This window comes from Petaurus breviceps, unplaced genomic scaffold (genome assembly GCF_028583685.1).
Source record: "Petaurus breviceps papuanus isolate PSGF00001 unplaced genomic scaffold, PetGlider_PUasm1.0 90654, whole genome shotgun sequence".
In the NCBI taxonomy this organism is placed as follows: Eukaryota; Metazoa; Chordata; class Mammalia; order Diprotodontia; family Petauridae; genus Petaurus; species Petaurus breviceps.
The window spans coordinates 852,275-874,995 of record NW_027187301.1 but is presented as its reverse complement, the minus strand read 5'-3'; the positions used below and the strand labels follow the sequence as shown (position 1 = coordinate 874,995).

At 36.9% G+C, this 22,721-nt stretch overlaps 1 protein-coding gene and 1 pseudogene across 1 annotated transcript in view; both read right to left on the bottom strand.

Annotated features, from left to right (window-relative positions):
* The window catches only part of LOC138143703 (protein mono-ADP-ribosyltransferase PARP14-like), a 77,724-nt gene that overhangs the window by 33,869 nt on the left and 21,134 nt on the right, over positions 1 to 22,721 (bottom strand). Inside the window, exons 6-10 of the mRNA XM_069064928.1 lie at positions 12,362 to 14,637; positions 9,760 to 9,993; positions 7,351 to 7,572; positions 5,126 to 5,204; positions 4,056 to 4,205 (exon numbers count right to left, since the gene is read on the bottom strand). Coding sequence (XP_068921029.1) covers positions 4,056 to 4,205; positions 5,126 to 5,204; positions 7,351 to 7,572; positions 9,760 to 9,993; positions 12,362 to 14,637 — 2,961 coding nt within the window. The remainder of the gene's footprint in view (positions 1 to 4,055; positions 4,206 to 5,125; positions 5,205 to 7,350; positions 7,573 to 9,759; positions 9,994 to 12,361; positions 14,638 to 22,721) is intronic.
* LOC138143763 (polyadenylate-binding protein-interacting protein 1 pseudogene) lies at positions 2,912 to 3,991 on the bottom strand (annotated as a pseudogene).

The following is a 22,721-nucleotide window of genomic DNA, read 5'->3' as shown; positions in this document are numbered from 1 at the left end:
ACTTGCCTAAGGTCACACAGCTAGTTTTTGTGTTAAATGTCTGAGGCCGTATTTGAATTCAGGTCCTCCTGACTCCAGGGCCAGTGCTCTATTTACTGCACTACCTAGCCACCCCACTTCCATTATTTCTTATGGCCCAATAGTATTCCATTATATTCTTATGTTTGTTTAGTCCATCTCAACAGATGGGCATATCCATATCTTTAATTTCTTTGTTAGAATAAAAAGAGCTGCTCCCTCTCTGTCTCTTTCTCTCTGTCTCTGTCTCTCTCCCTCTACACACACACACACACACACACGCACACATGCACACACACACACTTTACACAATACTCCTTTTCTTTTCTTTGTTCTCTTTTGTTCATACTCCCTTAATATTACAGATGAAGAAACTGAGACCCAGAAAGGGGAAATAGTCATTTAATCATAGTTTCATGTAAAGCTCCTGTAAAACTATGCTCCAACCAAAGTCATGCTCCAATGCCTCATCAGGATATTGAGGTAATCCTGAGTTCTTGAATGGGAATTCCAATGAAGAAGTACTGGCAGCTTCAGAGTTTACCATATTAGAAAGACTTTGAATACAACCTGACCATAACCCATATTTAGTTAACTATGAAAATACACATAGCCAGCAAAGTGGCCATTTGGTGATGAATTGTTAAGCTATGGCAACCCATAAAACCAAGAAAAAAACAGAATGACCTTCACTTCCATGTGACTGTCTTTGGCTTCTGAAATGATATGACAGAAAAAGGATAAAGGGTGCTCTGAATTGTACAATTTTTGGATACAAACGTTAACTTGTGATCAAGTCCTCTAATTGTGAGATCCTTGTTCAGTGACCATGGAGAGGTCACACCACTCAAGGAATTAAATCTGAACAGTCCTCACATTTTTTAAATAAGTGAAACCAGGAGATAAAGGAAAGTTGCAGCTAAACAGAGATAGCTCACAGGATCCACTTGGGAGACACAAACAAGCGATGGTCTTGTCATGCAGTCAACAGCAAGATGAAAAGTCATTTCATGAGATTCTTGGTCATTTCATATTGTAGTGCACATAGTAACCCTTTTCAAAGAGAATCACTATTGAAATAATTGAAGTTTATGCTCCAACTTCCATTGCAGAATATGAGAAGGTAAAATCGGTTCTACAAAGAACCCCCCAAAGTGTTCAGGTAACATAAAAATAGAAAGTATAGGTAATGTAGTAAATGAGAGTGAAGATGCAAAGATTTTGGCAGGCTAGTGCATGGGACCTATGAATGAATGAAAAAAGCATTTATTAATTACCTATTATATGTCAAGCACTACAGTATGTTTGGGGGATATAAAAAAATTGAGATGGTCTCTGCCTTCAAGAAACTTACATTCTTTTAAAAAAAAGATTGCATGATTTTAATTACCAAGTGTTTACTAAATGAATCAATTTCTCTCATTCATTAAGGGTTCATTTCCCCCCTATACAATTATATACTCAGTTTTTGCTAGGTTAGGTATTTATTCTTGGTTGTAATCCTAGCTCCTTTGTCTTCCAGAGTATAATATTCTAAGACCTCTAATCCTTTATAGTGGTAGCTGATAAAACTTATGTGATCCCAACTTCAGCTTCACTATTTTGATTTTCTTCTTTCTGGATGTTTGCAGTATTTTCTCCTTGACCTATGATGTCTGGATCTTGGCTATAACATACTTGGGAGTTTTCATTCTGTAACTTCTTTTAAGATAAGTGGTTTTTTTTTCAATTTCTATTTTGCACTCTGCTCCAAGATACCTGGTTAGTTTTCCTTTATAATTCCTTGAAATTTTATGTTAAGACCCTTTTTCTCTGTATATGGCTTTTAGGTAGGCCAATAATTCTTTTTTTTTTTTTAAAGAAGAATAGTTTATTCTCAGGTGGCACAGTGAATAGAGCACTGGCCCTGGAGTCAGGAGGACCTGAGTTCAAATCTAGCCATGACACTTGACACACTTACTAGCCATGTGACCTTGGGTAAGCCACTTAACTCCAATTGCCCTGCCATCCCTGTTCCAAAAAAAAAAAACAAAACAACCCCTATGTGACCACTTTGGTGAAAACTACATGGCTATTTTAGTGTTAAGTTGTTGAATTGTGACATGGTGAATGCTGTATTTAGATTTTTTGTGAATGTTTTGCTCTGATTTGTTGCTGAATAAATAAAGAGTTCCCTACACTCTGTAATCAGAACCTTGAAAGCTGTTCACAGCAGCAGTCCTCTGGAAAGCTGCTCGCGCTTGGCTTTGCAGTTTTCAGTAGATGCTTCCAGGTCTTGTGTGATCCTGACTGTTATCCTTTGGTACTTAAATTGCTTCTTTCTAGATGTTTGTTTGCAATATTTTTCTGTTATCATGTGCTACATTTTTACTATGGAATTCCTGATACTTTCCTCTTTCAGGAAGAAATAAATGGAGTCTTTCTGTCTTTATTTTAAACTTAGATTATAATAGAAGTGGGCAACTTTTATTTATGATTCCTTGAAATGTAATATAGACTTTTTTCTTTTATCATATGTTTCAGGAAGTACAATGAGTCTCTCTTTGACTTCTTTTCCATATCTATCTTTTTTTAACCTCAGATATCATATGCTTTCTTTAGATTAAAAAAATATTCTAATACTTGCTATTTCACAGAATAACTGATTTCTGTTTGATCTGTTCTAATTTCTATGAAGTCTGCTACTTGAGCAAAGCTTGCCATTTTCAGTTCTAAACTGCTTATTTCCTATCTAATTTTTCTTCCAAAGTTTTCATTTTAAAAATTTAAATTAAAATTGCATACATTACATAAAATCATCATGCTTAATTTGATATAAATGTGATGTAATTCCTTGCTTTCTTCTATTTTGCCAATCATTATACCTAAATTGCTTTATAAAGCTAAGATCATGTTATCTAATTTTACTGTTTCTCTTATGCTCTGATTCTAAGCAAAATTTTTCATAGGCTTCTTTTATTTCTGGGTCCATCTCATCAATAATGTCATCCAACTAAGGATCTCCAGCCCCTGAGAAGCCTATTCCATTTTCTTCATAATCTGGAAAAAAATTCACTCTCTCAAGTAATTCCTAATACTTTTCTTGATAATTTGGATCAGCAGCAGTAAAAAGAATGCCATCAGACATATAAAATGTTGGTCCATACATAAAATAATTAGGATCATCCTCAGGTATTGCTTCTTTATATGTTGGGGTGTCATGAACTCTACCCTAGTTACTTGACTGGAGTTCTATTAGCTTAAAAGCATCTCTTTCACATTTCTGCTGCAATCTGCATCTGGGACAATATTTTCAATCCTCTAAATCATTTCTTCCAAATCTGTCTTCCCTTCTTCCTTCGATGCATTTTCCAAAACTGATCCTGTCAGCTTCAGTAGTTTTACTACACAGATGAAATTGCTGTCCATGGGATTAGAGAAAAGGACATTCAGCAATTCCTGAAGAGCAACCTGAAGAATTTCTGCTCTTGCAAACCTGTCCCTTTGTTCCCTTAATCCCCAGGTTAAGATAACATTTACCCAAGAAGAGCATAAAGGAACAAAATTGTTCATCCCCTTCGGCAGTCTGATCTTTGTTGCCATACTCAGTTCCATATAATGTCAGACTTTTTCAATATTATTAGCTTGTTCTGCTTGACTTTTTTTTTCCACTTTAATTTTTCTTTATTATAGAGAGGTTTCTCTTAGAGAAGGTGAAGGGAAGGCTATAGTAGAACATGTAGATGATGTAAAAGCAAAAGATATAATAAAACATTTATTTTTTAAAAAGAACAAACAAACAGTTCCTGCCCTCAAGGAGCTTATATTTCACCAGAGAGAAGCAAGGCAAATGCAGAACTGTGGAGATCTAACTATGTATGTTGCTCTGATCTGAGAGGGACCATGTCCAGGAGTTTGGGTCCTTGTTGCCAGTCATATATACTACTAGTATGTGCCAATCACCCATTACACTACATCACCATGAGAGATTCATGCTACATCACAACATTATAATTATGTTAACCATTATACTAGTGTAAATTATTAAGATAAAATACCTTGTTTCCATACAAATGTCTCGTTTGTAGAGTTTACAATAACATCAGACTCTTCCTTAGTGATGTCCCCAAAAGCAACCTGGAAGGTGATAGATCCAATCTTCTTTCCATATACTCCCAATTTAGGGCCAGAAATAGTGTCAAATAAATCTAAAGAGAAAAAAAAATAGAATTCAAGGACCAAATGTGATTTTGTAACTATTATTATCAGTTTCTGTTCTACGTCTCTCTCTTACTCTTCCATCTTTTTTTTTAAGCAATTGGGGTTAAGTAACTTGCTCAAGGTTACATTACCAGTTATTTCTGGGTGTGGTGCTGAGTATCTGAGCCTAGATTTGATCCCCAGGTCATCCCGACACTGGAGCCAGTGCTCTTACTTGCTGAGCCACCTGGCTGCCCCTAAGCAATTGGGGTTAAGTAACTTGCTGAAGGTTACATGGCCAGGTGTTTCTGGGTGGGTGCTAAGTGTCTGAGCCCGGGATTCGATCCCCAGGTCATACCGACACTGGAGTCGGTGCCCCTACTCAATGTGCTACTTGGCCGCCTCCCATCTTTCCTTTTAGGTAGTCTATCTTCTTTACTTTTCAAATCCTCCAATTATCTAGGTATAAAAGTTGCTGTACTGGGTGAAAGATATCTTAAAATAGCATACGGGCCACATGTAGCATTAATTGTATAACCACATTGGATGAGCTAGAAACAACTAGCTGGTTGAGTCTAAGTTAATCTATATGGAAGTAATTTTGACCAGTCTGAGACAAATATTGGTCTCACCCCATATCATTCAATAAAATGGCCTCAGACCAGATAATTTGATCTGACTCATGACCAATAAAAATGATTACAATTATCATAGACCTTGGCACACAATAAACACTTAATTGAAACATGCTTTGTTTATGTATCCATTATCTACATATCTAGTATTTTATATTATTAGAAATATTATACATAGTTATATATCTTCTCTATTACTTTTCTATTTTTATCATAAACTATTATATTTGTTTGAATTTTGACTACCACTAAATTATTAGTAAAAGTTTTTGTAGAAAATAACTTTACTAGACCTTGTGTATAACTGGTGTTGGAAACTCTGCCACTGGTAGTATTTCCACTGGTATATTTAGTGAATTCTTCTTCAAATGCCTGGAAAAAGAAAGGCAATTACTGAGAGTCATAATTCTCAGTATAAATATTAGTTATATTTTTTAGAGAGGCATAGGCAGCAAGAAAATAAGGACATATTTCCATAGTTGGTGCTTATAATGACATTCCCAGTAGAAATTCTATTCCTAAAAGAAGGTCATATAAAAATCCTAAAGGATGGTAGCAGTTAAGGAACAGAACCAGAATCTTTTTCCAAAGGGTGCTTCATCAGAAGTCAAAGATCTGACCTAGATTTGTGGCTTTTTGGCTTACTTCCTTTGTGATCTTTGGCAATCCACTTAACATCTCTGGGCCTGAAATTCTTAAGTTATAAAATAGGGTGTTGGACTAGATAATCTCTAATGTCCCTTCTAACTCTAAATCTACAATAATATAATTGAAAGATCATAAATACATCTTTAAGGATGATTTGGAACATTTCTTGTATGGTTGTTGTTAGTTTGAATTTCTTTCAGAAATAACTGTTCGAGTTCTTTGACCATTTAATCAGTATGTTCTTATGTATTTGGCTACCATACTTAAAAGGCTTGGATATGAGACCTTCATCAGAGATACTTGTTGCAAAGATTTTCCCCCTACTTACCTGTTTTATCTTTAAATTTTAATCAGTGTTGACTTTGATAGCACAAAGACTTCTTAATTTTACTCAAATATGTCTATTCTTTCTTCTTTGGTTTTAAGCTTTTCTCTAAATATGAACATACGTGAACTGTATTTTATTCATTGTTCCTCTAATTTATTTACTATGTGCCTTTTATATCTGATATTTATCAATTTAGAACTTTTCTTGGTGTATGGTGTGAGATCTTAACCTGATTTCTACCATATTGTTTTCTAATAGTCTCAGCAGTTTTTGTCAAGTGCTGAAACCTAATCCTAGAAGTTAAGGACTTTTGGTTTGTTGAATATATGGCTACTATATCTGTTTCTGTATATTGCTTATCTCATCTGTTCTACTGTTCAGCTTCTCTCTCTCTCTTTTTTGGTGGTTGTTGTTTTAGTTATGTGCAACTCTGTGACTCCATTTAGGGTTTTCTTGGCAAAGATACTAGAGTGGCTTGCTATTTTCTTCTCTAGTTCATTTTACAGATGAGGAAGTAACATTTACCAGGGCTATATGACTTTCCCAGGGTCATATAGATGGGCAGTGTCTGAGACCAGATTTGAACTCATTAAGACTAGATCTTCCTGATTCCAAGCCCAATGCTCTACCCACTGCACCACTTAACTGCTTTGATCTTTTAATTAGTACCAAACAGTTTTTGTGATTACTACTTTGTAGCCTAGTTCAAATTCTGGTGCTTCTAGGCCTCTATCCTTCCATTTTTCTCATTATATTCTTTGAAATGAATCTTGTTATTATTTTTTCAATCCTTTTATAGTCTGCTTGATGTAGCATTGATCAAGTAAATTAATTTAAAGGCCACTTACATTTTTATTATATTAACCCAACCAACTTATGGATAATTAATATTTCTCCAATTATTTAGGTCTAGCTCTATTTCTGTAAAGAGTGTTTTACATTTTATTAATATAGCTCCTCTGTGTATCTTGGTAGGTACAGGTAAAATAGAAATATTTTACATCTTCTATAGTTGTTTAGAATAAAATTTCTCTTTCTATTCTGAAAGAAGGATATTTGATAGGTGGTATTTTGAAAGTGGATGCACATATTAATGTGTGTGTATATATACATATATATTAATGTATGTACATACATATGGGTTCACTCATATTTATATACACATGCATATATGTTATCAATATATGTAATACTTACATATGTATTCATATATGTATATATAGTACACGTGTATATATAATACACATACATGTACAAACACACTTTCAAAATACCTTTTTATCCTGAAGCAGTTATGAGGTGGTGTTTTCATAAATTTCTCTTTCTCCACATATTTTATATGCATACTCATACACATATTTTAAATATATATATGTATATATATATGTACCTTGGGAATACCGCCTCTCAAATATAATCTTCCTTCCTTCAGGATAAAAAGAGCATATAGATTGATAGGTTGAAAATATATTTTTAATTTTGCTGGAGGCATAGATTTAAAACCATTTAGGCAAGTTAATTCCAAGAAAATTCTACTTTTACCTGAATCTTGTCAATATCCTTGGGATGCAACAGAAAGCACACTTCTTTCAGAGTGTTCAGATGTCTTGAACTACTGAATTTGAACACCTGGGAAAGAATTAATTTTGCAAAAATGGTTTTTGGAAATCTCAATCTTCCTGTTCCAATTGCAGGAAAAGTGATTGATGTTAAAGATAGGGAGGCAGCAGTTTCCAGGCATTCTGTGATAATGTCTTCCATGATCTGAAAAACAGCAAATGTTTTCATGAAAATCAGAGCTTAGAATTGGAAATGGAGGATGCTGCAAAAGGAGGAATGGGTGTGCTTCCATGGCTGCAGGGAGTCTCAGTCATCAATTGGTCTTTGAGGGGGTGTGTGTGTGTGTGTGTGTGTGTGTGTGTGTGTGTGTGTGTGTGTGTGTGTGTGATGGAGAATGATATATGTGATAAGTGATAAGACATATGTGCTACTGATAAGAACAAGAAATAAATACAAGTTTTAGTAACTCTGACTAACTAGTTTTCTTACTGGTTTTGTGAAGAACTGATGGAATTAGAAGGAAAAAGGAAGGAAGAAGAAAGAATGGTCCAGAGCAGCCACCTCAGAAAAATGACTTACTGGTGCATCCCACCTATTACTGCTTAATTGGCAAAAATGTCTGACAAACCATATGTCATTGAGATTCACAAGTTCAATAAGTCTAAACCAAACTCAAAAATATAAGAGAAAGTCCCACAATCTCCAAAAGAAACAGTTAACAGGAGAAATGTGTCCTACCTAGATATAGGGTACAGACTATACATACTACCTTCTGAGATCACTACTTCAACTTATGTTGCAGTGGGAGGCAATGGTGCTGCCTGTCTCATATCATCAGAAAAAAAAGAAAAAAAGCCCAAAGCAGAAAAAAACCCACGGACCCTGAAGGAAACCACAATGTGCTGCCTTTCTATCTGCCCATCTGATTAATTTTGCTCCAGTAGGCATGGAAAGACATTTCACATTGGTGAAAGAAGAAACTGAGTAGGACCAAAGTGAATCTAGTTATCAGAATTAAATTTGAATCTGTACCAAGGTCCTGGGAAACTATAAAATGCAGTTAATCGGAGTGACCTTTTTGTGTGTGTTTGTATGTGTATGTGTTTAAAAGATTTTATTTATTGAATGCATAATTCTAAACATGTACAAATAAACAAGTGTTAAAAAGCTTAAAAAACAAAGAAAGAGTAATAGAGGAAAGTAAAATGTACCCTCCAGAGAACTCCAAAATTTTTGAAGGGAGAAATGGTATAAAGGTAGGAATAAGTTAGAACTCCCCGAAGATGTATGCCCACAATGCCACTGATTCTGCCATTTTCCTCATAGCTCATATGTCCTTCTTTGATTAATGAAATATGACTGCTAGCATCATTAATACCAACTGATGCTGCTATTACTACTAATGGATTATGAGTTTATGCCTTTTACTGTTATTGACTAAGTAGCAGAAAGAGTTAATTTCATTGTTATAAAGCAACAATGATAGACTCTCATGTGACTGCTAGCTTGAGTGGCAAAGACACATTTAAGCCAAGATGATGCTGAAATAAAATTAAGTATGGCCTCCAAATGGACTGGAGATAATATGATAATAATAATTACAATGGTGATGATGAAAACAACAACAATAAATGATTACAATGATAACATTTTTATAGCACTTATACCGTGCCAGATACTGTGCTAAGTGCTTTATAAATATTAATTTCATTTGACCCTCACAACAATCCTGGGAGGTAGGTGCTATTATTAATCTGTATTTTATAGTTGAAGGAACTGAGACAGGTAAAGGTTCAGTGACTTTTCCATGGTCACACAGTTAGCAAGTTTCAAGAGTAGAAATCCTAACTTGCCCAACTCAAGGTCTGGCATTCTATATTTACTGCACCACTTAGCTACCAACTCTTCTATTTTCATTGAAAGCTGTTCCTGAACCAATTGCAGCCTCTCCCTCCAGGCTTACTGCATATGATGATGTCCTTTCATGTACTCTGCAGCCAAACCAGACTACTGTCTGTTCCTTGGGAATGATGACACATCTCCCACTTCCATGATTTTGCACAGGTTGTCCCCTCATGCCTGGAGTACATCCTTCACCCATCTCCACATCAAGGAATCCTTAGCTCCCTTCAAAGTTCTGCTCAAGTACCACCTTCTATGTGAGGCATTCTTGGACCATAGCTGTTGGTGCCCCTTCCTCTCTAATTTACTTTCTATATATTTTGTGTTTACTTACATGTGTACAAGGTTTCTCCCCTGACAGAATGTAAACTCATGAGTGCAAGGACTCTCTAATTTTTGCCTTTGTATACCCAACATCCAGCACAGTGCCTGCTATACAGTAGGTGCTTAATGAACTCTTGTTGATCAAGAACTTTAACATTTCTCTACCTTTTGTGAATTTCCTACTCCATTATCCCAGGAAGGAACCAATGCATGGAACACAAATATGCAGCCCAGCTTATAGCCTTCTGTCAGGAGAACATCACCGATTTTCACTGATGTTTTTCCAAATGTATTTACTTCTTTCTGGAGTTCTGGGCCAGCTTTCCCCAATAGGGCCTGAGAAAGTGACCCTCTGCCAAGATAAAGATCCCAAGGGATGGAATTTACAACAATATCAGTCTAAAATAAAAAGAAATCTTGTTAAAAACAAAATCATATCAATGAATACCTGACCTTTTAATATGCTATGAACCAAATAGCACAATGGTAACTTAACGTGAACCCTCTTTTATTTGTTGTGTCCCCGATTAGAATGTCAACTCAATGAAGGTAGAGACTGTCTTGATTTTCTATTTGTATTATAAAACAACATAATGCTTTACACATAGTGTTTTAACATTCCACTATTTCAGACTGGATAATCAGGGACAGTTTTATAAAGAATGCCGGGTTTAAGGTGGGTCTTAAAATAGAAGCACTTTTTGAAGAGGTGAATACAAAAGGAAAGGATAAAAGCAATATATTTGTAGTTGAAGGACTTGGGTTTTAATCTTTTAAAAATAATTTTAAAATATGTAAGAACAAAAGCTAGTCCTCAGTAGAGAGGTGTTCCAAAGAAAAATTCAAATGGTGAGCAGTTGTATGAGAAAACCCTCATTATATTAATAACAAGAAATAAAAGTTATACTCAACATAGAAAATCTGATTTTTAAAAACCCAATCAATGTTGGAGGAGCCATGGGAAGCTGTGCATACTGTTAAGATAAGTAAGGGAGTTATGAATTTTCAATCACATGGGAAAACAACTTGCAAATACATGAGAATAGTCAATAAACTGTTCAGACCCTTCAATCCAGCAAAACTATTGTTGCGTTCAGGCCTTATGGAGGTCTGAAATCTCAAGTGAAACAAAATAATCATAGAAGCACTCTTGATGGCAGCAAAAAAGACAGAAAATGGGAAATATTTGAGTAATTCAGAGTCTATGAATATAATAAGATACTATTACTCCATAAGAAGCAATCAAAATGAAGTTATCTTAAAAAATGCTTAGCATTTATGTAAGCACTTTACAAATATCTCATTTGATCTTCCAAACAATCCTGTGAAGCAGGTGCTATTATGATCTCTGTTTTATGAATGAGTAAATTGAGGCAGATAGCAGTTAGGTGGCTTGCTGTTAAGAGATTGAGGGCAGATTTGAACTCAGGTTATTTTTATTCCAGATGCAGTGCTCTATCTACTGTGCACCTAGGTGCCTCAAAAAAAGGATGGGAAGACCTTTATCAACTGATGCAGAATGAAAAAAGCAGAAGCCAGAGTTGCTGGAGAAAGGCAGTGGGTGGGGATAGTAAAACAAAAATGAAAAAATGGAGAAAGGAAAGAAGAGAGCATTGATGAAACGATGAAACATTTACAAAACAGACAGAAGTAAGTTCAGATGAAGAGATAGACAATCCAGGGAGTTCTGTTACTATAGCTTTAAATGTAATATACATTTAAAAACACACACACCCAAGCTGTACATAATAGCAGTCCACAGTTTCATATATAATGTTTTTCGTGCCTCTTTCTATGTCACCCTATTAATGTTGACTGCTATTTGTGAAGTTCTTAATAAAGAAGAAAAAATATTTTTAAAGAGAAACTAAAAATACTACTGGGGCAACTAAGTTAGTTGATAGGGTGCTGGTCCTAGGACCAGGAGGACCAGAGCTCAAATCCTGTCTTGGATACCAGCTGTGTGACCCTGGGCAAGACATGTCTCAAGTTTCCTCATCTGTAAAATGAGCTGGAGAAGGAAATAGCAAACCCCTCTAGTATCTTTGCCAAGAAAATCCCAAATAGAGCCACAAAGAGTTGAACCTGACTGAAACAAGAGAACAACCACCAAAATCATGATCAAACTTATTTTAAAAAGTGTTTCCTTCTCTAGAATAGATGGCTTTCTAGATGGGTGGTGAAATGAACAGAGTGTCAGACCTGGAATCAGGAAGACTCATTTACCTGACTTCATATCTTGTCTCAGACACTTTGTAGCTGTGTGATTAAGGAACATAACCCATCTGCCTCAGTTTCTTCATCTTTAAAATAAGTTAGAGAAGGAAATGGCAAATTTCTCTGGTACTTCTGCCAAGAAAAACCTAAATGGAGTCATAGACATTTGGACATGACTGAAAAATGACAGAACTAGATAAAGGCAGCTCTTGGGTATTTGCAGCAATGGAAAGGAGCAGATGTTGCAACATCTAAAATTTCTTTATGAAGGCAGCTTGGTATAATTAATAGGGCACTGGATTTGTAGATAAGAAGAGCAAGGTTCAAACCTGCCTTAAACATTTATGAGCTATATGACCCTGCCCAAGTCATTTAACTTATATTCAACTCTCACATACTCAAGGGAGTAGAATTTTAACATTAGACTAAATTTACATTAACCTTACAAAGCTCATATGCTGAAAGTATATATGATCCCAGTTACATGGGAATCAGGCTGCTTAAATTTCAAAATAGTCTTTTGTGCTATTTGGTCAATGGTAATACCCACCTGCACATTCTGAACATCCCCTCTCATCAAGATGATGCTCAGGTGTTCGCTAGTTTGGATGGAATCCAACACATTTCTATGTTCAGTACTTTTTCTCAAGGTGGTTTTCTGGTTTTCTAATGGTATAGAGGACAGTGAATTGTTCCTAGGTAATGCATCTTCAAAGATTGTCCTCACAGCTTTGGAAAGAGCCTGAACTGTTTCCTCAGATGAATCAACCAGATGAATCTCTTTCAAACTATGTTTATTTTGAGAATTCTGGAACATTTCCTTGATGGACTGGATGATGGTCTCTGCACACTCTTTTAAGGGGAAGCCAAATATCCCAGAGCTGAGAGCTGGGATAGCTACTGAAGTATGCCTATAAAATCCAACCAGATAAAGACTCTCAGTGATAGCATTTTTTAGTAGCTGCACACACTTGTAAGCATTTTGTTGTGTCCATCTGGGGCCGACAGCATGAATCACTTGCTTATACGGGAGCTGTCCAGCATCTGATGCAACAGCACTGCCAGGAGGAATCTTACCCCATTCCTGGATTATCTGGTCACAGTCCCTCTGCAGCTCTGGGCCTGCTGCTTTAGAGAGTGCAGCTGCCAGGCCTCCACAGTGATTTAGGTCCTCATTTGCTGCATTCACCACCACATCTGCTGAGAACTGGGTTAAGTCACCTTTCTGAACAGTTAAAAGGATGCCACATTCTAAGGTCATTTTGCAATGGACCTTGTGCCCATTAAAACTGCTCCCACTGCTTTCACCTCCATCTTCTAGTAGCCAAATTAAACAATTATACCTCTGCTTGGCTTCCTTTCTACAATAATCTTCTTTGTCTTTGAATATAGATTTGGCCCCTGGTTTATCAATGCTAAAATTTTTGACATGTATTGAACACAGTGCTTCTTTAACCACGGCCACTCCTTTTACCACTTCCCCATTTGGACCACTCAGTGAAATGCCTCTTTGGTTGCCTAGAGTTTTGAAATCAATGTTCACATTTTTATTCTTTAGTTGTTTCCAAATTTGCTTTTTTTCCTCTTTCATATACTGGATAACTGCTAGAGAGTTCACAGTGACCATCTCCTGTATTTGTGTTTTTTCTATAAATTCATCAAATTCCTGGTAGCTTTCACATACTGGGCTAACACAACCAGAAATTATTGTTTTAGCACCAGTGTCTGAATTCTGCTCTTCTATTATTACAGTCTTTGAAGAACAGTTGTGTTTCTTTTTTGAATCACCAGTGAGTTTTCTCCACTGACAATCACCAAGAATGCCAGTGTCTACCACACTGTTGCACTTAAAATTCAAGACTCTCTTCATATGTTCCTCAGCTTCTGAGAGAATTTGGGGAGAGGAGGCAACCAGCACAACTGTGTTACCCTCCAACTCATAAGCTGCAGGAATTTTCTCTGCTTCAAAAAGAGATTCAGAGAATTTCTGACAGTTTACTTGCTGCAAAAACTGAATGATCTGAGGAGGAACATGGAGGGATTTCTGAGCCAAGTTCTGCAGCTTCTCCAGAATTTCACTCTTTGCTTTGTACACGTCTGCAGGCAATCCACTCAGGCAGAAGCTCTTTGTGAGGGCATTGTAAGTGACTTCAATTTCTGGGTATTCTTTTTGCAGAGTCTCTTCTAATCCACTGTTGTGTAAAATTGAAAATCTTCCAGGAGACACAGACAAATTCTCGCTTATACTTTGTTTTTCCCTTTCTATTTTTTGGATGAGACTTTCTATCAGAGTTCTCATTTGTGTTTCAGTTCTGTGCACATCATCCAATCTCCCTACTATGACCACTCTCTCCTGAAGCTTATCAAACTCAGACAAAATGCTTTTATTTTCTATGCTGTCTTTAATGGCTTCCCACATTACTAGGTCTAGATTATACTTCCTAACCTGGTATTCAGACATGAGGCAAGATAATTTCGTGTAAACATCCCCACTCCACGTCTTGATTATGTTGCTCTTTGTTCTTCTTTGGCTGATTAAGGTAGTTGAAGGACTGAGTATAATTTCTGGCTCTTTATCATTGGGTCTAGGCCATGTTAGCTCACAATGGTAATTCTCCATGGTGCTAGTTATTGCTCCAATTACTTCATCATCTTTCTGTAAGAACTTCCATAGATAAGGTTCTATTAATACTATAGAAGGCTCTGGCAGCTTCGCTGGTTGTTTTGCCTTTCCATATAAAGCAGTACCTAAACTATGGTAGTATGGGAACATTGAAATGGAATTGTTGTTGAAGAGAAGTTTCTTTGTCAATATGGCTTTGACAACTAAAAGAAAAAGAAACCAATGTAAAATTTTTACAATCCATAAAAACTTAATTAAATTATGTTACATTTAAGTTCGGGAAGAATTTGTGTTAGAAGAAAATGAATGTTCATCAAAATTATGAAATAACTTTTATTATTCTAAAATAGTGTTCTTATTAAAGAGACACACTAATGTAATACAGGTATTCCCCTTAAAGAATGAGCTATACTCTCCCAAAATTTATTGTAAAGTGGAATTCTGTGAAGGGATTATTTTCTAGTTGAATCACATTAAAACATTTGGAGAGTTAGGTTTTACTCAGTAAAAAAATGGCTATTTTGAAATAAAAAATATTCTTTTTTCATGTTTTTAAATAAAATATTGAATTCCAAATTTTATCCCTCTTTCCTTTCCCTCCCTCCTCTCTATGACAATCAGCAATTTGATCTAGTATATTTATTTCCAATCATGTAAAACATATTTCTATAATAGTAATGCTGTAAAAGAAGAAACAGTTTGCAAAATAGAGTATGCAAAAAAAACCCTTGAAAAAATAAAATGAAAATAGTGTACTTCATTCTGCATTCAGTTCTTTCTCTGGATGTGGATAGGATTTTTCCATCATGCACCTTTTGGAATTGTATGGGATCACTGCATTGTTGAGAAGAACTAAGGATATCATAGTTGATTATCATACAATATTGCTGTTACTGTGTATGATGTTCTTTTGGCTCTGCTCACTTCAGTTTCCAACAGTTCATGTATGTCTTTTCAGGTTTTTCTGAAATCTGCCTGCTTACCATTTCTTACGGCACAATAGTATTTCATTGCATTCACATACCAATCAATTGTTCAACCATTCTTCAACTGATGGGGATCCCTTCAATTTCCACTTCGAAAAATCATTTTGAAGAATGCAATAAATATTCAAAATCTTGTTTAAAGGTAAATCAATCATGATCAAAAAAGACAAATACAGTGAGATTCTAATAAAAATAACATGTTAAGGTTGGGCAGAGTCAAGATGGTGGGGTAGAAACAGGACTTCCATGGGACTCCTGCTTCCACCTCTCCCAATTCATGTAAAAGGTGACTCTAAATAAACTTTGGAACTACAGAACCCACAAAATGACACAGAGAAGCTAACCTCCCTCTGAGGAAAGCCTGGAAGGCTGGCAGGAAGTGGCCAGTGCAGTGCTCTGGGAGCTGAGCCCAGCTCCACGCTAGCTAGATGTCTTAGCCTCAGGGTGGGCCTGACCAGCCACTGGTTGGAGGGACTTCAGATCACCACCAGTTGTGGCAGTTTCCAGAATTATAAACACATAGATGCTAAGGACAAAACGAGGGGTCAGTGCAGTGTGGAATTTGGTATCCAGTAGTTCGAGAGTGTGGTCAGACTTTGCCCATGGTGTGAGAAGCAGCTGAGGTGCAGTGGCCATGCATCCACTGTCATGTGGCAGCTTCAGCTCCTGGCCTGCAGATTGTAGGGGGACCAAGCGACCAGTCTGAGCTGTAAGTGCTCTTGCTTTAAACTGCTTGGATCTGGATTGCAGTCTAGGGTGGAGCTCCTGGGGTGTGCGACCAGCTTGCCAGAGTGTGTGGAGGCTTCATAGAGGGCACCCAACTAACAACTCTGGCAGCAGAGAAAACCCCAGTGATTGGGAAAAAGCTCCCTTATCTGGCAGCAGAGTCCTATTGTGGCAAAAAGCCCAAAAGTCAAGTAATTGAGTGGCAACATGAGCAGGCAAAGCAAGCAAACCAAGCAGAGCAATCCAACTTTACACTCCTATTTTGGGGACAACTAGGATCATGGAACAGGGGGAAGACAGTGAAGTCAGAACTCTTGCACCAAAAGCTTCCAAGAAAAATATGAGTTGGTTACAGGCCATAGAGGAGCTTAAAAAGGATTTTGAAAAACAAATAAGAGTAATGGAGGAAAAACTGAAAAAAAAAAATAATATGTTAAGGTGAAAATTAAAAATGCCACAGTATCTGGTAGAATATCAGACACTCTGGCTGTATGATCTCCCACCCTATACTGCTTAATGGAGTGCTTTGCTGTCAAGGCAAAACCTCGGTTCAATTTTTTCCCCCTTGGCACTTCTCAGTTTACAAATTAGTTAACTGTTTATTTTGTTCTTCTACAATGTCATACAGATGATCAATAACAAGGGTTCAATTTTAAACCAGGTCCTCTAGCTCTGAATGTAGTACTCTTTCTCCCATCCCTGTTATCTTCCTCACTTGAAACTGGTTGCCTTTTCCAGATATGTTTACAGAGTAACCTACATTTTGTTACTCTACCCTTAGACCATAAGAGATAATAGTACTTAAAACCTGAAGTGACCCATTCACCAAACATTTATTAAGTGTGTATAGGCACAAGATAATTTACCAGGTTCTTAAGTATGGCAAGAGATTCTAATGTCTTCTCTGAGATATTGTTACATTAGGTAAAGCTAATTTTTAAAAAAAAATGCTTTATGATAACTTCTAGATTTTGAGTTACAATTTTCCACCAGATTTTGAGTTACAATTTTTTTTCCCCATTTTTCCCCTACCCACCATCCCAAAATAGCGGTCCCACAGGATATCCCCTCCTCCAATTTGCTCTCTTCCATATCTTATCCCATACCCCCTTCGACTTTTCATGGTGGATCTCTATGCCCCAATACCTGTATATCTTATTTCCCAATTACATGTAAAATAGTATTAATAATAGTATTTATGTATTTTTAAACATTTGATTTTAAAACTTTGAATTCCAGATTCATTCCCTTCCTCCCTTGTCACTCACCCTTACTGGGAAGATGAGCAATTCAGTATAGGTTGTACATGTGCAGCTATGTAAAACATTTCCAAACTAGATATATTGTAAAAGACTGACTATATTTCCCTCCCTCCTATGCCACCTCCCACTTGTTCTGTTCTGTACTTTTATCCTGTCCTTTTTCAAAAGTAGGTACTTCCAACTTCCCTCCCCCCAGCCTGCCCTCTCTTCCATCATCCCCCCTCTCATTCCCTTCCCCCCTACTCTCTTGTAGGTGAGATACCCTATTTAGTGTGTATGTCATTCCCTCCCCAAGCCAAATTCAATGAGAATAAGATTTTGCCTTTTTGCCTTCCTGTTCTTCCCCTCCACTATAACCATTTTCCTTTGCCTCTTCTATATGAGATAGTTTATCCCATTCTGTCTCTCCCCATCTCCTTTCTTTATATTCCTCTCTCACCTCTTAATTTCTCCTTTTAAGTATCATCCCATCCTATTAAATTGGTCCTGTGCCCTCTATCTATGCATACCTGTAAACAAATATACACACATTCACATATGTATTCATATGCCCATATATTCTCCTATATAGACATATACATATATTTCTGTTCCCTTCAACTATTTTCATACTGAGAAAAGTTTCATCAGTTACAATTATCATTTTTCCATGTAGGAATGTAAATAGTTTAACTTTGTTAAGTTCCTTATGATTTCTTTTCCCTGTTTACCTGCTCATGCTTTTCTTGCTTCTTGTTATCTGAATGTCAAATTTTCTATTCAACTCTGGTTTTATCATCAAGAATGGTTGAAAGTCCTCTATTCCACTGAATGACCATATTTTCCCCTGAAACATGATATTCAGTTTTGCTGGGTAGGTGATTCTTGGTTTTAATCCCAGCTCCTTTGCCCTCTGGAATATCATATTTCAAGCCCTTTGATCCCTCAGTGTAGAAGCTGCCAGATCCTGTGTTATCCTTATTGTGTTTCCACAATATTCAAATTGTTTTTTACCTGGCTACTAGTAATATTCTCTCCTTGATGTGGGAATTTCAGAAATTTTTTTTGAAATTTATTTATTTACTTTTACTTTACAGCATTCAGTTCCACAATCCCTTGAGTTTCAATTTTTCTCACCCTGCATCTTTTCCCTTTCATTTCCCCCCCATGGTGGCATGCTATCCAATATAGACTCTACACATACCTACAAACTAATCATTATTCAAGTTGTAAAGAAAAGTTATAATCAATGGAGTAAACAATGAAAAAGAAGGAACGAAGCAAAATGAAACACAAAAGAGAAATAGCAAGTAGTTTGCTTCAATCTGCATTAAGACCATAGCTCTTTTCTTGGATGTGGATATCCCTATCCATCATGAGTCTTTTGGAGTTGTCTTCTAACCTTGCATTGCTGAGAGTAGCCCATTCTACCAGAGTTAGCTGTCACATTTACTATGTGTCTGTAATTGTGTCCAAAGTTCTCCTGGTTCTGCTCTCCTCACTTAGCATGAGCTTTTATGTTGTTCCAGGTTATTATGAAATCTTTCTGCTTATTTCTTATAGCACAATAGTATTCCATTACATTTATATACCACAAGTTGTTTAGCCATTCTCTAATGGATGGGCATCCTCTTGATTTCCAATTCTTTGCCACCACAAAAAGAGCTGCTATAAATATTTTTGTATGTATGGGCCCTCCTCCCACTTGTATGATCTCTTTGGGATACAGCCCTAGAAGTGGTATTGCTGGGTCAAAGAGCATGCACATTTTTATTTTCTTTATTTTATTCATGTATGCATTCAGAGATATAAAATTTCCCCTAAGAAGTGTTTTCGCTGCATCCAACAGGTTTTGATATGTTGTTTTATTATTGTCATTCTCTTGAATGAAGATACTGATTGTTTCTATGATTTCTTGTTTGACCCACTCGTTCTTTAGGATTAAATTGTTTAGCTTCCAATTAGTTTTTAGTCTATCTTTCCATGGCCCTTTATTACATACAATTTTTATTGCATCATGATCTTAAAAGGATGCATTTAATATTTCTGCCTTTCTGCACTGGTTTTTGAGGTTTTTATACCTTAGAACATGGTTGATTTTTATGCATGTGCCATGTACCACTGAGAAGAAGGCATATACCTTTATATCCCCATTCAGTTTTCTCCAGAGGTCTATCCTATCTACTTTCTCTAAAATTCTATTCACCTCCTTAACTTCTTTCTTGTTTATTTTGAGGTTAGATTTATCAAGTTCAGAGAGGGGGAGATTGAGGTCCCCTGCTAGCATAGTTTTGCTATCTATTTCTTCCTCTAACTCCCTTAACTTCTCATCTAGGAATTTGGATGCTCTGCCACTTAATGCATATGTTTAGTAATGATATTGCTTCATTGTAAATGATGCTATTTAGCAGGATATAGTTTCCTTCCTTATCTCTTCAAATTAGATCTACTTTTGCTTTTGTTTTATCTTAGATAAGGATTGAGATTCCTGCTTTTTTTTTACTTTAGCTGAAGCATAATATGTTCTACTCCAGCCTTTTACTTTTACCCTATGTATATCCCCCTGATTCAAATGTGTTTCTTGTAGACAGCATGCTGTAGGATCATGGTTTTTAATCCATTCTGTTATCTGCCTCCATTTTATGGGTGAGTTCATCCCATTCACATTCAAAGTTATGATTACTATCTGTGTCTTTCCCTCCATCCTATTCCCTACCCTGTTTGTGCTTTTATTCCTCCTTTTTCCTTTCCCCTCCTTAAGAGTTTTCCTTTTGACCACCCCTTCCTTCTGTATTCCCTTCCTATCAACCTCCCCCTTTCTTTTCCTACCCTTCCCCCTTACTACTTCTTCCTTCCCTTCTAACCCTCCCTTTTTAAGCCTTTCCCCTCCTACTGCCTGTGGGAACAATAGATATTTATACTTAATGAAGTATATTATTTCCACCTTGAACCAAAGCCAATGAGAATTAATCTCAAACAATACTCCTCTCCCTCCCTTCTTTCTCTCTATCATAATAAATTTTGTGTGTCTTCTTGATAGAATCCTATACTTAACTGATTATGATATTCCCTCCTTGAACCAAAACCAATGAGAGCAACACTCATGTAATGTTCATCTCCCTCCCTTATTTCCCTCTACTATAATATGTTTTTATGCCTCTTTGTGTGGCATAATTTACCATTTTCTGTCTCCTCCTTTCCACTTCTCCCATTACAGTCCCTTTGCACCCCTTAATAAGGTTTTTTTTATCATCACTTTAGTTAATTTATAGTCACACCCTCTATCTATGTATATCACTTTTAGATGTCAGGATAATTGTACAGTTCTCAATATTGACAGATATCAACTTATATAGGGTTGTAATATAGGGATATAAACAGTTTGCTCTTATCGAATAGCAAATTGTTTATGTGTGTGTGTGTGTGTTTTCCCTGTTTACCTTTTTATGTCTCTCTTGAGTCTTGTATTTGAAGATCAAATTTTCCATTGAGCTATGGCTTTTTCATCAGGAAGATCTGGAAGTCCCTTATTTCTTTGAATGACCATCTCCTTGCCTGAAAGATTATGCTCAGTTTTGCTGGATAGTTGATCCTTGGTGGTAGTCTGAGTTCTTTTGCCTTATAAAATACCATATTCCAATTCCTCCAATCTTTCAATGTAGAAGCTGCTAGGTCCTGTGTGATTCTGACTGTAGTTCCATGATATTTGAATTGTTTCTTTCTGGCTGATTGCAGTATTTTCTCCTTGACCTGATAATTCTGGAACTTAGCTAAAATACTTCTTGGAGTTTTCAATTTGGGATCTCTTTCAGAAGGTGTCTGGTGGATTCTTTTTAGAACTATTTTACCCTTTGGTTCTAGGACCTCAGGGCAGTTTTCCTTGATGATTTCTTGGACAATGTTGTCCAGGCTCTTTTTTTCATTGTGTCTTTCTGGTAGACAGTCATTCTTAGATTATCTCTCCTGGATCTGTTCTCCAGGTCAGTTGTTTTTCCAATGAGATCTTTTATATTTTCTTCTAATTTTTCATTCTTTAAGTTTTGTTTGAGTGATACTTGGTGCCTCATGGAGTCATTAGCTTCAATTGAAATGATTCTAATTTTTAGTGAATTATTTTCCTCAGTTAATTTTTGAAGTTCCTTTTCCATATGTTCAGATTTTATTTTTAGGGAGTTATTTTCTCCAGTTAAGTTTTGAACCTCTTTTCCCATTTCAGAATTTTTACTTTTTAAAGAGTTGTTTTCTCAAGTGAATTTTTATTTCTAATTTGGCAATTGTAATTTAAAATAATTGGTCAATTTATCTTCTACCTCTCTAATTTGACTTTTTAAGTCCTCCTTGAGATTTTCCAAGAATGCTTTGTGGACTTGGGGCCTGTGCATATTCCGTTTTGAGCTTTCAGAGGAGGGAATAGAGTCAATGCTGTCCTCTTGTGAATTTGGTTCTTCTAGACTGCTATAATGGGATTCAATCATTTTCATTTTTCCATTTTTTCCCCATTGTGATATTTCCTGGCTTTAAAGTGATTTTATGTTTCTGGGATACAGAGGGCTCTGGCCCATTCTTATGCTGGGAGCTGGGGACCTGACTATTGACTTTGTGTGTTGTGGCCTCTGGGTGTCTAGATTGACATCAAGGTCAGGACTTTCTGCATTGCCCTAGGGTTACCCTAAGGTGTGGGGCAGGGGTGGTCTGGCTGCTTCTGGTTTCTGCCTCTGCATCCCTGGGCTAGAGCTCAAGCAATCTCAGCCTTTTGGTGGCCATCTGGTATCTGCGGATTCCCCTGGTTGTGCTAAGGCACACCTGGAGTTCTGTTATTAGAACTTCCTGGCTCTACCCCCCTGGGGTTCAGGATCTCCCACTGATCAGTTGAGATGGGATTTGTTGGGACACCTCCCAGCCTGAACCTTAGTGTTGGCACAGCCTCAGCTATGACCTTCCTCCAGGACTCCCAAGCCTTCTGCTGGTTCCACTATTTCAGGATTTTACACTGGAGCAGGGTCAGAGAGGGAGATTAGAGCAGCTAGAGTTTACTCTGCCAACTTGGCTCCCAGAAATTCAGGTAGGTGATTTTTAAACATCCAGGCTTTGGGTTGATAGCCCCAGGAGTAGCTGCTGTCTTCCCTAGGCCCTGTGCTTGTCCTTTACCCAGCTCCAACAGATCCCCCATCCTGCAGTGAGAGATCTGGGAATCGCTCCAGCAGTGGGTGAATCAGCTAGCCCAGGTTTGCTCTGGCTCTATGCTGGCACAACCCCTGCACTTTGTGCTCCATGCTCCCCCTGCCTAGCCCTACACCTGCAATTTCTTGGACTGGAAATCTGCCATGCTCCATC